At 33.9% G+C, this 17,293-nt stretch overlaps 1 protein-coding gene across 1 annotated transcript; it reads right to left on the reverse strand.

Annotated features, from left to right (window-relative positions):
* Positions 1 to 13,288: 13,288 nt before the first annotated feature.
* LOC140450744 (uncharacterized) lies at positions 13,289 to 16,925 on the reverse strand. The gene is made up of 2 exons (XM_072544415.1): positions 15,608 to 16,925; positions 13,289 to 13,413 (listed from the first exon to the last, which is right to left on the reverse strand). Exons 1-2 carry the CDS (start codon positions 16,923 to 16,925, stop codon positions 13,289 to 13,291), a joined length of 1,443 nt encoding a protein of 480 aa, XP_072400516.1.
* Between the last annotated feature and the right edge of the window lie 368 nt (positions 16,926 to 17,293).

A 17,293-nucleotide genomic window follows, 5' to 3' on the forward strand; every position in this document is an offset into this window, starting at 1 on the left:
ACACAATACATTTACTTGAACCTGCAACATTCGGTGTGTCCATATCACGTAGCGCATATTCAGTGGAATGTTCTCTTAGATATCCATTTCTATTCTATTAGAATCTAGTTCTATTAGAATATCCCAATGCATTTTTTTAGTACTTTGAATTGAAGGTGTCAAAGAACGTACTAAAAGTATAAAAATAAATCAACAAGAATTATGATATCTGATATATCTATATCTGATATATCTATCTGATCTATTTATACGGTTTATAGTTTCTATCTATTATAGAATCGTCACTAGAAAATAGCTCATCATCATTGTCACTTGATACTTCGATATTAGTTCTTTCACACATAGTAGTATTCTCAGAGGGGTCATATTCAATTTCTTCTTCCAATACATCTTCCCTAATATAATTGTCTTGATTTACTGTTTCTTCATGAGTAACTCTTGCAACCATTCCAAAATAATTTCCATTTTGCTCTTGTAATGTATTATTACCAGATTCTTCCGAAAAAACATGCAGGTGACTCGTCATAATCTACTAGTTTCTGTACAATGACTTTTGATTGAGAATATTGGTTTTCTTTTTCAGTTTCAACAGCTAGTTTTAATATTTTGGTCGCTTTTCTGTCCATTTTTGAAATACTGGAACAAATATCATATTTGTATAAAAGGCACAGTGCAATGAAATAAACAATTAAAAGTTTATTTTATAATGCAAATCATCTTCACATACATACATCTATATTTTATATAGATTCTACCTTGTGTTTTACAAATAGAATCATGTAGTATTCAATTATGAAAGAATGGAAAAATATCTGTGTCTAAAATGGTTTAGATTGCAAAATAAACCAAAACTTTATAGTAATTTTAATGTGTTTTTGTTGTAATATTAGTGTAGTTTTGTGTAAAAACTATAAATAAATCTATAGCTAATAATAGCTTACCTTCAAAGATTAATACAATACTGCAATTTTGACACAAAACTTAAGATCGGAAGACCTCCGCGGTACGTACCGTGTTACGATCAAAATTATTATTATATTACGGCTAGGGTCGCCCGGGTCACGAACTTCCTTTCGGTTACAATGAGATTTGCCGCGAAATTCTACACAAGGCGCTCTTTGAACTATCGACATCGGTTGACTAATAGTGAAAATACGCATTTTGAATATTGGGAAAGTCAAGAAAGATTTCTACAAAAATTTTAGATCATTACATGTACAGGACCTCGGGGTCCCGAACCGTCGTGAAGGTGTTAACATTCCTAAACGAGTTCAAAAACATGTTCTCGCAACTCATGAGTCAAAATAGTATGATATTAAACTTGCTAACACAAGTCATTAACCAAAGAAATTCTTAAACATACTTAGAGTTGCCACATGGAACGCTAATGGCCTGCTAAACCATAAGCAAGAAGTAATTACTTCCTTAAACTTAAATAAAATTGACGTTCTGCTTATTTCAGAAACTCACTTTACCGACCTAACTACGTTCAATATTCCGCTCTATACCACATACAGCACACCTCATCCCGATGGTACAGCTCATGGTGGCTCGGCGGTAATCATCCGCAGCTGCATATCACATCATGTATTTCCGAAATATGCAACAGAAAAAATACAAGCAGCAATCGTTCAAGTAAATGCAACGCCATGGCACTTTAACATATCTGCAATGTATAGCCCACCTCGTCACGCAGTCTCCACAGATGAATACAAAGCCTACTTCCAATTACTTGGCAGCAAATTCGTAGCCGGGGGAGACTGGAATACGAAACACATACACTGGGGCTCAAGACTCACAACAACAAAAGGTCGTAATCTTCTAAAAGCAATGGCAGACAACAACTATGATTGCCACACCAACGGAATCCCTACGTACTGGCCGAGTGACACCAGAAAACTTCCAGATCTACTGGACTTCTACTTCGTTATTATGAGCCTGAGTATCACAGTTATAAACAGCCCACCACCTCCTCGACTCACGTCAAAAAACACCAACTGGGCCGATTTTCAATCCTACCTAGAAGAAAACACCAATCTTAATCTGCGGATCAAATCTACACACGACATGGATACAGCAGCTCAATACTTCACCACACTTGTGCAAAAAGCGGCATGGCAATCTACACCACGAACTGAACGCAAACCAACACATACCACAAATGTTCCTCTGCACATTCGCCAACTCATTGCTGAAAAACGTCGTGCAAGGAGAACTTGGCAAAGATCTAGAAACAACATAGAACTACATATATTCAATAGACTACGTAGGCAACTTGGAGTAGCCATCAAAGCCGCAAACAACGAAACCTTCGAACATTACATTACAAATCTTACAGCAAATGACCAGACGTTATGGAAGGCGACTAAGAATCTTAATAAACCATACACAACTGTTCCTCCCATCCGTAAACCAAATGGCGAATGGGCCTGTTCCAACAAAGAAAAAGCGGACGTCTTTGCTGAACATCTTACAAACGTATTTCAAACAGAGCCAGCAGACCCTGAAAGAAATCGAAGAACTAATTAGCGCAGCATGTCAAATGTCCCTCCCAATTAAAAGTTTTACTCCTATAGAAGTCAGGCAAGAAATAAACAAACTCAACTCACGAAATTCCCCAGGTTATGATTTAATCTCGGCACAAGTACTAAAACTTCCTCGCAAGACCATTACGTTGCTAACAGTTATATTTAACCGCATGCTAAGCTTATCATACTTTCCAATAATATGGAAATTTGCTGAAGTCATTATGATCCTCAAGCCAGGAAAAGAGCCCAATGAAGTGACATCTTATCGACCCATCAGTCTACTCTCAACCGTAAGCAAAGTTTTTGAAAGATTGCTGCTACAAAGGATATACGCAGATCATGAATTCCTAACATTACTTCCAAAACACCAGTTTTCGGGAAAATCACTCGACTACCCAACAAGTTCATCGAATGATAAATGGAATATCAAAAAGTCTTGAATAAAAGAAATACTGTAACGCTGTATTTCTAGACATTTCACAATTGTTTGACAAAGTCTGGCACAGAGGTCTGCTTTACAAAGTAAAAATAGCACTATACAGTAACTATTTCCTCCTACTTAAATCCTACATATTAAATAGATACTTCTCTGTAAAATTCAAAGACCGACAATCCAACCTCGGCCCTATCCTGGAGTCCCGCAGGGTAGTGTTCTAGGGCCGCTGCTTTTCTCACTCTACGCAGCCGATATACCAGAGACTAATAATACTACAATCGCTTCCTTTGCTGATGACGTAGCAATACTAGCTGTAAATGAAGATCCCATACAAGCCTCACAAAACCTGCAACATCATCTGAACATACTCAGTGATTGGTATACGAAATTCACCATGAAAACGAGCTAGTTAGGGAACTATTCAACAATGGTCCAGCCACAAGAAGACTAGATAGAACCTGGCCCCAAGACCTACTTCAAAACTAAACTAAAATAGAATAAGGTGAGACATCATTGGAAGGCTCTCCTTCACGCGCAAAACCTGTAACACATTTACTTAACAGGTTAACGGCCGATAAAAATTATAACATTTGTGTCCGGTGACGACTAATTTTTTTAAAGATATGTGTGTATTTTGTATACATAAATATATAAATAAAGTTATATGAAGGTTTGGTGATAAAAATTACACAAAAAAACTAAAACACCTATAGGTGTGATTGGCATCGGATACGGAAATCAGTTGCTCGGTGCCAGAATGCACCTATAGGTGTGTTAGAATATTCTATTGTAGTGGTAAAATACAGACATTTATTTATTTGCAAAAGTCGTAAGTGGTTAAAATAAAAACTAACAAAATTAATTTCCAAGTTATGAAAAGGTAAAACAATAAAAAATGAACAGTAAAATCATCAGTTTTTGTGAAACTCATCAAAACATTCTACACATAGACCAGGATATTCCGGGCATGCTTTACATTCAAAAACAGTCATCTTTCTCCTCTTGTTCCTTCTACAGAATCTGCATTCTTTTCGAGCAATTCTGGTAAATTCTTTGGCTCCTGACATTTGTTGTATCGTTTTCTCTATTTTACTAATTTTATGGATCTTTTGTAAAGATACTGATTTTTCTTTACTGCCACATGTATCCAACAAGCTTTTTATAATCTCTAAACGAAAATCATACAATGATATTTGTGATTATTTTTAAATTCTCCCATTATATTTCCAAACTCTGTGGTAATGTAGGTAACGTCTCTCTTATCTCGCCATTTTCCACAGTGTACTCCATCTTTGAACATCGATTTATTTTCACCCTTTTCAATAAGACTATCTTCTCTGTATGTCCTGATCCGTAATAAATATCGAAGGCACCTTCATAAATGCGAAATTTCAAAATTAACCCAGTAGGTTCAGTTAGCATGTACGGTTCAGTGACGTTTATTCTTTATGTACTGTTTAAATTGTAATCTGCCTCGCCACAAACATAGTTTCGTCTAAAGAAAGTTCTCTGTTTGGATAGTACACTTCACACATTTTTTTTATTGAAGTAGTCGACCACTGGTCTTATTTTATGAAGACGATCGTTTGTATTTCGATTAGGGGAAGTACAATGAAGACATCTCAAGATGATGAGAAATCTATTTTTTGACATGTATCTTCTAAACAATGGTAAGTTAAATAAGGGCTCAGTTTTCCAATAATCACTTTGTCGCGAATAGTCGCGAAAGTGATATTGTACCAGTATGGAGAAATAAACTTAAAAATACTTTAAATTCATCTAAACTCGGGGTTTTCCACTCTGTAATGCGAGATTTCACACGTGTGCCTGGACAAACTAAAACTTCCACAGGATAATTATTACGTTCATCTATAATAGTTTGCAAGAAATCATTTGTAATCAGCATATTGAAGAAATCTATTGGTTTGCCTTCCCTTGGTACTGGTACTAGTAATTCTTGACGTTTAGTGAACTCAATATTTTCTATGATACCTTCAATACACCATTTTCTTTCTGTCTCTTGTGATTATTATCTTGTAACGATGTTTGGCTTCTCCCTTGCATCTCAGACAGTATTGCCTCTATTGTTTCTTCTTCGTAATCTGAACTGGAGCCTAATGTATCTTCACTTAAATAGTACTCATCACTACTACAGTCGTTCGTCAAATGTTGATAAAGTTCTTCTTTGGACATAATTTTTCTTTTTTCTGTCACACTTTTCCCATAAGTAGGCCGTTTTTGTAAGCCAGAAGTCCCAGCTTGATCGTCCATATTGATGTAAAAAAAAATTAACACCAACTTTTTACAACAAGTTAAAGAAAAACAACATTAAAATGTTTGTAAAGAAGCTTATATAAATAATGCAGTAGTATAGACACTTGATAATAACTGATGACAGTTACAACCACAACACACCTCTACTTATAAAAAAAATTTGAAAACCAACACGAGAAACTGATATAAACAAACTTATTAAACAATGCCGCAGCAAAAATACACCTCTACACACGCTGCCAGCTTTGCAACAACTGATAAAAATGATCTATACATAATACACCTATGGGTGTGTTCGGCATCGCAGCATGACACCAGAAGACACCTATAGGTGTGTATAACCGTTAATACTCTGTAATGATGTAGATTGTAAATAAACATATATAATAAAAAAAAAATCTCATAACAAAATACGATATTTAATTGTAATTTAATATGTATTTAATTAAAAAATATATTTATGATTGCTTTTTTATATAAATTTACAAATTGTAGCTTCTCATAACAAAAAAATATAATTTCGTATACGTCTATATATTTGTATTATTTTAAACATTCTTATACATTATACAAAAAAAATAGACCAAAAAGTACTTATGGCAACATTGTAACTCACAAATATTCATGCCAAATAAAATTATGATTATGTTCATTGCATAGGCCATTTCAAAACTTTGACGTTAATGTCACCTCGTAAGTATATTCGCAGAGACAATCAACATAGATGAGAGGGTTAGGTAAATGCACTCTCTATAGACTAAACTGGTCACGAATTCTAGCGCCATCTACATTTTTGGAAGCCAACTAATCTCCATAAGTTGAAAGATCTCTGTAACGTTATGATGATTGATAAAGGTAACTAATAATTGGAAGATCTTCGCCAGGCATACCAAATTCCATATGTGCAATCTTTTAATTTTTAGTTTTTGCAATAAAAATATTTTTATTGCAAAAACAAAAAATTAATGGCATACACATATCAAATTTAGCATGAGTAGCGACGATATTAAAAAAATGAGAAGTATATAATAATATGGACAAAGTAAGAACAATAATAAAACCCACAAGGAAACAAAGTTCCTGTATTTGGCTGTATACCATATATTAAAAATTTTTGAATAAAATCCTTTATAAAAAGGTATATAAAAACCCAGTTGGGCTATGTTGAATTGACAAAACGTTTTCGGAATAAATATTCCATCATCAGTGTCCTAAAATAGTATTTAACCACTTAATTAAAAAGAACATGAAATAATTTAAGTTTTGACTAAGGTTAATGTAAAAATGTGGTTAATACTTACTAGTTAATACATGGATGTAGCCACTAAATATGTGGGTAAAAACCCTTTAAAAATTATTAAATAAAATTTGGTTTACATTATGTCTAATTTACAGTTAAGATGTTAAAGTTACCGTTGGATTGGTAACCATATGACTCTACATTAGTTGCGAGTCCTGAGACGGTATGTCTACGAGGACTTTGTCAAAGCAACTGATTGCTTTGTCAAAGGCTTGCCGAATTGGAACAAATCTTTCTGCATTATCCAATATAAGTGTTGACATCCCATCTTTAACTATACGCTCTAAACTTTTACTGAAACCGAGGTACTCAGGATCCATGATATTACGGATTCCACGAATTATCTTCTGCTTCACACGAATAATACGATAAAACTCTTTTGTTGTCCCCTCAATAAGGTGATGTAAACCTTTAATAAACCCGGGATACGTTGATTGATCTGATATGTTGGATTTGAGGGTACGCTGTCTAGCTATGGCTAAACACCACTCACCTTGATCGTCGAATTCGAAGTCTAGCTCTACATCCATAATATCTACTTCTGCTGGTTTCTCTACTTGCATATCTGCTACTTCCATCAATTCCAAATTAGCAGTCGAAGATACCGTCTGTCCTGATGAGATGATAATTGATAGCGCGTCCACTAGATCCTGTATTGAAAAAAGCGGTTTTACCGATTTCACTTCATCACTAACCAATTTGTCTCCTTCATTTACATTAACATCAGCCTTTTTCTCAGTTGACTTGGCGATGTCTTCAGTCTTTGAGCCGGTCACACTAACGTATTCACCATTACGTTTATCCGCCTCTAATTCTTGTAAAGCCAAGATTGTCATTTCAATCAGTTGCTTTGACAAAGTCCTCGTAGACATACCGTCTCAGCACTCGCAACTAATGTAGAGTCATATGTCGCCATGTTACCAATCCAACGGTAACTTTAACATCTTAACTGTAAATTAGACATAATGTAAACCAAATTTTATTTAATAATTTTTAAAGGGTTTTTACCCACATATTTAGTGGCTACATCCATGTATTAACTAGTAAGTATTAACCACATTTTTACATTAACCTTAGTCAAAACTTAAATTATTTCATGTTCTTTTTAATTAAGTGGTTAAATACTATTTTAGGACACTGATGATGGAATATTTATTCCGAAAACGTTTTGTCAATTCAACATAGCCCAACTGGGTTTTTATATACCTTTTTATAAAGGATTTTATTCAAAATTTTTTAATAATAAAACCAACAAATGACGATAATAATTATTATTTATTACAATAAATCTCGAGTATATTAAATTGTTTTGACAACACAAATTCTTCATCACATTGGAATATTACACTAGAATAGAAATATGCTTTATTGTCCTTGAAAATTGTAAAAATTTATAAACAAATCTTAAGAACAGTTAAAAAACAAAACAATAACAAATATAATTTACTAAAATTACATAAATTGTCAATATAAATTAAAAAAATTAGTAAAACAAAAACGATCTATTGTAATATTTAAATAAATTGCAAATAATCAGTCTTAAGAACTAATAAATTTAATACGTTAAGCTGCTACATATGATACCCAAATATAGTAGCCCAGTCTGGTTAAAATAAAAGGTGGAAAAATGTTTCGCAGATATCTGAAGCTTTTAAGACATTGGTGGGGGCTACTAGATGATGAATAGATGACTAGTTTTACCTTGGGTTTTTTTAAGCAATAATTTATGGTCACAATTTGATTTTTTGTCTATAAATTTTTTCCCGTATATTTTAAATAAACAATATTTATGTCATTTTTTTATGTCAAGAATATCTTTATTTTCCCGTTTTTTTAATTAAAATTGATAAATAATTTACAGAGACATTTGCAAAAAAGCAGTTTTTTTGCACTAATTAAAAAATTTTATTAATTTTTTTATTAACAAAATAAAATGGTATTAATATATTTAAACATCAAGGAATTACCATATTTTAGATTTGTGCGAAATTTCCCCCCGATCAGTCAAATATTTTATAAGTTATTTAATTTGTTTATCCCTGAGGCTAATTATTTAAACTATTGAGCTTGCCCTATGCATGATGCTAGACACATTCAGCAAATTTCATAGGATTCTTTAAGACTTAGACTATCTCAGAAGTTAAATACATATTGAGTTTTCATCGAAATTATTTACAAAATAAACGTTTGAAAAAGGGGCATGTTTTTTACTTATAAACAATTGTAATAACTTGTATATTTTTCAAGCTACTGACTTGTACGTACAACCATTGGATAGCTGGTAAAAAAGCTCACATTAAAAAATAAAAAACCTTCTATAAAATATGGGAAAACTCGGAAAAATTGAGTCCATTTGAAATTCACCCTAAATACTTACTTTTTTTTAATTTGCTCGAATAGTCTGTCGCAGTATTAATAATGATGACATAATTTTCACCCCCCATAAATCTCGGAAAATCCCGGAAAATCAACATATGTTTTTTTCATTTTATATCAATGATGTAATAATATCCAGGCCGTAGAAGAATGTCCTGGATGAGAAATTTAAGAGAGTGGTTTGGCTGTACCACTAACGAATTATTCAAAACAGCAGTTAATAAAATTAGAATCGCCATAATGATATCCAATCTCCGATAGGAGAGGCACCCAAAGAAGAAGAATTAAGTCAGTCTATAAATATTCATCTTCAGAATCACTGTCGTCATCAAACGTAACTGTACTGAGGTTGCAGCATATTTTCTCCTCTACTTCTTCCTCAGTACAATTTATACACAAGTTCGTACAATTCAAACCACGTTTTCTGCCACCCACATCTAGTAGTTTTGCAACCTGTGGTGCATTTGCATGTAATGTGCTTTAATGTCTCTTCGGGAATTAAATTATCTAAAGTATAAATTGGTTCAAAACCAGTGGCAGTTTGTCTCCAACCATAGGCACAAGCATCTAACTTATTACCTAACCACATTTGTAATTGATAGTAAACCCGAAGAACATGCTGTTTGGCTGCACCTTCAGTTGGTGGCAGAGTTTCTAGTTTAAAAGATGATTTACCGATATTTCTGTTAAATTGTAAGTATCTTAAATCATTTAAGGAAAGTGTATTGTTGTGTTTTTTTTTATAATTTATATCAACTGCAGTAGAGTATAGAACTACAATCACCTCACAACCAATTTTCATTATATTTTCTTTACTTGCGTTGGAATCGTAGAAAATATCCATGAAACTAAGAGTTTCTTCGTTTGCATTAATTAATTTAAATTTCCCCTGATTATAAAAGCATGAAGTGGTATCACATCCAGTGAAAATGTACAAAAAGCCGACGTACTTTCTTAAATGAGGGTGTTGAAAACTATTACAGCCATAAAGTGTGGATTTATCCTTTTCGCCTTTCTTCTCAAAAAATATATTCATGTCTGGAGAAGAAAGTTGAGTCATAATCACGAGTAAGTCAGTTTCATTACCTATTATTACTGTACTCATTTCTGGTTCATTTCTGTACTGCTGTAGAGCTGTTTTTACGATGAGTTTTAAAGTCAGCATCTTCCTCTGCGACTTTAGTCCGATACCCAGCTTTGTTTAATTCTATACATAATAATTGTATTAGCCGCTCTTTATTTTTGGAAACTGTTAAAAAAACTTTTTGCTTTATATTTATCGTTGTATTTACGTCTAATTTAATTTCCGGTGCAGATACACCCTCCATATTTCGACGTACTCGTTCACAACTTTTTATTCCAGGGGTGTCGTATCCATAGAAAACGATAATACTGTTTTTAGCATAATGTCTTTGTACGTAAGACACATATCCTCCGAGAATTTCAGCTACTTTAGAAAGCGAACCCCATACGAAACGTTGTAATAAGTATCCTCCGTCGATTATATGCAAAATATTATCTGTCGTTATTGCTGTAATTTCATTAAATAAGCTACAAAATGCAGACTTTTGCGATTTACGCATACCACCTTCATTAAATAAAGACAGAGGGAATGGAGCCAGTTCATACTGTAACTTACTTTTCATAGTAGTCTTATTTTCAATGCTTGCACAAATTCTTTGAAATATTAGTAGAGGATTAATATGTATGGTCCTATCATGTATGGTAACTTTTGAATTTAGTGAAAACAGATTTGTAACTTTATCCTTTCTTTTTGCAGTGACATCATTAAAATTTTTACCAATTATTTTATTTTGTATACTGGTACCTATTTCAAAAGCTTTATGGCAATTGATATTTTTATTTCCAACGACCCCCGAGGCAATAGATGTTACGTAATCACTTTGTTGAAAAGGATCGTGCGTCGAAAAAAATTCTTTGATTTTAACCAAATCTGTGGCATCTCTACGCATTCTAGATGGTCGACATTCAACATGTTGCTCGGAAGTTTGGAAATTGGTCATGCAAAATCTCTCCATTTCATTACATATTTCAAGAGAAATTATGGAGCCAGCAATCCATTTGGCGACAACGCTGTCTGTGATTCCTCTACCATGAGTAATACCACCAACCAACTTGATTGCTCTCATTAAAACTTGTTCTATCGTCATGTCACTCCATACGCCACTCCAAAATTTAGAAGATCTTCTTATAGTGAACAAGAAATGGCCACCAGCATGAAAATATGGAATCATCCGTTGTATAGTATATAAATGAAGCTGCCAATTCCCCGATCTTTCAGCATCGTAAAATTGTTTTACGATAGTTACCATCTCAAAATATTGTAACCATAATTGAGCAGTTGCTCCTCTTTTTTTCAAATTATTGAAAGCGTTCGTAAATTAGCTTCAAAGTGTTTTGTAAGACAACTTTATCAGAATCAGTAAAACTGCAATGATCTATAATAAGACTTCCTATCACGCTTTGAACCAGAAGATGAACCATTATCGAGCGCGCAAAAGCATGACCATTCAACGCTTTTTCCGCAGAGAGCTCTGCATAAAAAATCGTAAAAACTTCTTTGAAACCGCTACCTTCCATAATGTATCCTATGCCACCTAAAAATGACATCAGTGCATGAAATCCGCCAAGTCTTACAACAACCGAAGACAAATTATGAGGATCGTTATTTTTGTCAACGTTAGCAATGATACCACGAGCTTTCCAATAAAGCGGTTGGTCAAAAGACACAAAAGCTGTTTTCTGATTATTTTTTTCACAACGTGCAGCAGATTCTACTAATGCAGTTAGAATAGTATTTTCATGGGTTGCTGGTGCATTAATAAATGGTAATGGAATGACTTTAGTTACGGAGAATTCAGAACAGTTTGACTGTGATTCCATAAAACCCAGCCAACCTTCCGTATTTAGAGGATTTGAAGATTTACCAAACAACCACAAAAAATCTAGATCATCGATTTGCAAATTTTCAACAAGATCGGGCAATTTTTCTACAAATACTTTTTTCAGTCCTGTGTCGTTACTTTTATCATAAGAAATTAAAGGCAGAAATCCAAATTCACCAGTATCAGATGCTTTGGGAATTTCAGATAATCGAGAAATTGATTTTTTAGTTGTTACTGCTGTAGACGGCGTCACACAAATTATTCCACCCATTGTATGAAAAGTGCCAGTACCATCGATTGTTTTTGTGTTATGATCCGCGTTGTCCCAAATGAACTGTACAAACGAATCAATACTTATTGAAAAATTTTGAGGGTCTTTCATTATTGAAGATTCAAACCGCAAAGTTTCATTATAATTTTCGCAAAGACCGATATTTGATAAAACATTGACTAGATCTTTTGAAGCGAATTTCCTATGAATTAATACAGACAATCCAAGAAGAATTTTAGATACAAATGCTCGGGGTCTAGCAGCAGACATTAAAGTATGACCTATAGTTGTAGCACGATTAAACCATTTTTGTAAACCATCTTCTTTGCTAACTTTCTTATGTGTGACAACAACAATTTCTACAAATTCTCGCAGTGTGGTCGGTAAATCGGAAATAGCGTCATTTGTGATTGAAGTTAACATAATTTTTGAGATCAAACTTTTGCAATCGAATATCTTGTAAGACTATGTGAGCAGCTTCTCTGACAATCCGTAACCGCTCTTCTTCGCGATTGCTACTTCTATTTTTGTACTAATCATCGTCAATAATTCGGCCTTTACTATCTCGAAAACATATAAAATAATCTTTTCTAGTAGAGTATACTTTAATTTCGTCACCAAAATGATTCTCTAAAGATTGTATCAGCCTTCGTAATTCTGGGAGGTTTCCTTTAAAATCGCTTAAAATTTCTTTTAAAGAAAACTGACAAATTTCTTCATTATTTATAATATGATTTACAACAAAAATGAGTGCTTCTGATATTTCTTCGGAAATTGGACGACCTCGAGAAGTATTCGCCTGGTACTTGTAAAATTTGCTCAAACAGTTTGAATGATATATTGCATTTGTCGTTTCCAAGTTTTTAATTTGTTTTAAACGGTATATTAAAAATTTTGACTAGATTTTTACCATCTTCTCGTTCTTCGGCAGTTTCAATAACGTTGGTTATAGTTTCCATATTTTTAATAATACGCTTTGTGTCATCACTACTTGTCACTGACTTTTCGCAAAAAAAACACAACTTCGAAAAATCAAAACCACGATATTTCGCATAATCTTTTCGAGTATTACTCAATTCTTCTGACATTTTTTTTTGTGCTAAGGCGATTCTATTTACTGTGAATTATTGTGAACAACCGTTGATGACAATGTACTCAATATTTTATGTTTATTATCTTTTCTTAGTTTGCTGGTCTCTATGAACTTCTGTACTGTAAACCCTTTTGTTTAACTTCTCTAAACTTTTCTTTTGCTTGAATACTTTTGTCACAAATAATACAAATAGGAGCATCATCTTTAGGATTGGAAGTACTGCCCTCGTCTTGATGCATATTGTGTCACTAAAATGTAAATAAATATCTAATAAAACGATAAAGTTAATAAATTTATATAAATCGAAAGAACTTTCAATGGTATATAGTATATACACATATGTCCAAAAGTTTGGAATATTGGAATATTTCAAGTTTTTATTGATTTTTATATATAAAATCTTCTGAATAGTTAAACATCATTTTGTTTCAATTCTCAACAAGACTAAATAAATCTCAAAACCAGATAAACGATATGAGAAAAAAATATTTATTTTCTTGGAGTGAAAAACTTACAATGTACAACTTACATTTAAAAATAAATTAGTATAGAAAAAAATAATTTTTAATAAAACTAATAATTAGTATTTCCTCCATTGGCCTGTATGCAAGCCTGTAGGCGATTTGGCATGCTGCCGATTAACTGGTCGAGCTGGGCTTGCGGAATTCTCTCCCATTCTTCAGGAGCAGCATCTTTAAGTTCTCGAAGTGTAATAGGGGGATTGTTTCGCTTCTTGATGCGTGTTTTGAGAATGTCCCAAGCATGTTTAATAATGTTCATGTCGTGGGAATTCGAGGGCCACTGTAATGTAGATATTCCTTCTTCTTCAAGAAAATTTTGTACTGCTGATGTTCGATGAGGAGGTGCGTTGTCATGCATAAACACAAATTCATCACCTACTGCCCCTCGGAATAGACGTACGACAAGATTTAAAACTTCCTTGGTGTATACAGCACCAGTAACTCTTCTCTCCAGAACCAGCAGTGACGTCCGTGTACCACTCATAATACTACCCCAAAACCATAATACTGCCACCTTCAAATGGGACACGCGGTTTAGTTGTTTCTAGTGGGGCTTGTCGTCCTGGGACCCTCCAAACCAGTATTCTTCGCGAATCAGATACAAAGTCAATTTTTGACTCATCAGAGAACATCACGTTATTCCAGTTAGGATCATGATGCACCATTTCTCTAGCCCATTGCAACCTTACTATTTTGTGTTGGTAGGTTAGTTTAGGAACACGTAGCGGTCTTCTACGATACAAATTTACCGCATTTAGTCTGCGTGTTATTGTTTGCCGTGAAATATTCAGTCCTTGAAGCCTAGAAATTGCTCTGGATATACCACTTGTAGATTCCAGACAATTTCTACGAGCTATAAATGTTATTTGCCGGTCTTGTGCTGCTGTTGTACATCGATTTCCAACACTTCTGGGACGATCTTTGACGTCATTTTTATCTTGGAATTTTTTTAAATTTTCGATACAGCACTCTGAGTAACATCAGCAATATTCGCGATATAACTTTAAATAAAGTCCTGTTATAACAAAGCAATTACTCTGGATCTGTCAAAATGAGATATCACGTGTTTAGGCATTTTTAAACGGCTCAATTCAAATTTAAACAAAGACTGAAATAATGTGTAAATACGCTAATCAGTTGAATGTGACCAAAATCATACAAAAACGATTCAATTTTTTTATCATTTTCATCTAAAAACCCCCTAGAATGAATATCAACAACAGTTTTAAAACCACCATAGGCGTAGATATATTATTTGTACGTATTCCAAACTTTTGGACATGTGTGTATTATGTTAAAAGTAAAAAATGGATGCAAATACTACACGTATATGTAATAATAGAGTTGTTCTACACGTTTTTTAATTTGTAACAAGACTTTTACGTTCCATCATCTTTTGAAAAAAACTCCAAAAAATATAGTTTACACGTGCTCAATTTATTTCATATTCACCAGTTATTTTTTATGTTTTCTGGTTTACCAGAAATAAATAATATAATATTAAAAGTAAACAAAAATTATATAATACTTTAAGTTAAAAAATAAGATAAATATTACTGAAAGATAAGAGAAAAAAATGATCTGCTCCTTTTGAATGGAAATATGTTTCAGTTGTCTAAAATAAATCAAAAAAAGATTTTTTTTTTTATTTTTTTTTTATTTAAATTTACGTGTCTCGACAACTATGGTCATTGACACGGGAACAAACAAAATCGGTATTTACAATATATGATTAAGCTACAGTTTTGGTACTTTTACAAAATTCGTAAGTATTTTATATTAAATTATATAATTTAGAGTCTCTTAAAAAAATAATCAAAGAGTTCATTGAACCAGGTGAACTAAGTATATCACTAAGGGTACCACTAATGTTATGCCGTCGTCGGGTGGAGCTGAAAGTACTGCATTCAAGTAGGATATGCTGTATGGAAAGCCGCGTGTTGTTGCAGCGTTCGCAGACTGGTGGATTTCCAGAACTCATGAGGTAACCATGCGTGAGACGAGTGTGTCCTATTCTTATTCGTCTGATTATGGCTTTGTCTCTTCTTTTTTGTATGGGAATTTGCAGTAGTCGAATTATTGGTTGTATTTGATGTAATTTGGATGTGCTTCTACTCCATTGATCTTGCCAATTTTCCAAGACTGATTGCCTGAAGAGATATTTTAGGTCCTGATGGAGCTGTATCCTTTCGACTGGATGATCAGGGCAATTAGCTTCTTTCTCCGCTTGGTCCGCTTTCTCGTTACCAATAACACCTACGTGCGAAGGAACCCAGATTATGGAGACTGAGGTGCCCGAAGTTAACAGCTGATGACAGTGAGCGTGTACCTTATTGACTATTGGGTGTTGTGATCTTAGGGTTTTTAGTGAATGTATCGATGACAGAGAGTCGGTGCATATGGCTATACGTTTGCTGCTTTTTGGTGTGACTTCTAGCGCCTTGTTTATTCCATATAATTCCACTGTGTGTATACTGCAGATAGTAGGGAGGCGAAATGACGCTATTGTTTCATTTGTTGTAGTAACAGCACAGCTTGTACCATGTTCATCTTTACTGGCGTCTGTGTATAAGATTGTATCAAACTTTTCCATGTCAATCATTTTGTTGAACTCTTGTCTAAACATACTAATGGGGGTTTCCTTTTTGTCGTATCTACATAGACTAATGTTAAAACTAGGCTGCTTTCTGGTCCAAGGCGGGGTATGAGGGATACAGATCGGGGTCATATGTGAAAAATCTGTGTTGTTAATTAACTGGTGTAATTTGCGGTCAAATGGGTATACAGACCTAAGTTTTTCTGTTGGCTTTATTACTGTGTGTCTGGCAACAAGCTTGGCAGCTGGATTTGAGGGGTTGGCAGAGACCTTTGCAAAGTAATTCAGAAGTAGTCTTTGTCTCCTATAGGTCAGTGGAGGTTCATAGGCTTCAACATGAATGCTTTCAGATGGGCTAGATCTAAAAGCACCAAGACAAATACGAAGAGATGTGTTCTGAACGACGTTAAGAGAATTTAAGAGAGACTTGCATGCAGACATATAGAGTATGCTACCGTAATCAAGTTTGGACCTAATTAGGGCTTGGTAAATTCTGAGTAATACTTCTTCTTCAGAGCCCCAGTGATAGTGAGCAAGAGATTTAATTATGTTTATTCTTTTTAAACAATTAGCTTTAGTGGTTTGTATATGATTTCTCCAAGACAGTCTTTTATCAAACTGCATACCTAAGATTTTATGGTTATCTACTACACGAAGCGGAGTTCCATGCAGTTGTAAATTAGGTTGAGGAGACCTAAGATTTTTTACTAAACTGGATTACTACAGATTTAGGTGGTGAAAATTTGAATCCTGTACTTTCTGACCAATTGGTTATAGACTCTAGGGTGTTTTGGAGTAACGCGCATGTACTGGATGTGGTCCTACCTTGACAAAATAGAATGATATCATCAGCGTAAATAGCGTGTTGAACTGGTGCTTTTATCGTAGAGCATATGTCGTTAATACAGATTAAGAATAGTGTGGTGCTAAGTATACAACCTTGAGGTAGTCCATTCTCTACAGCTTGTGGTGCAGACATTTTACCATTTGCA

This window comes from Diabrotica undecimpunctata, chromosome 9 (genome assembly GCF_040954645.1).
Source record: "Diabrotica undecimpunctata isolate CICGRU chromosome 9, icDiaUnde3, whole genome shotgun sequence".
Taxonomy (NCBI): Eukaryota; Metazoa; Arthropoda; class Insecta; order Coleoptera; family Chrysomelidae; genus Diabrotica; species Diabrotica undecimpunctata.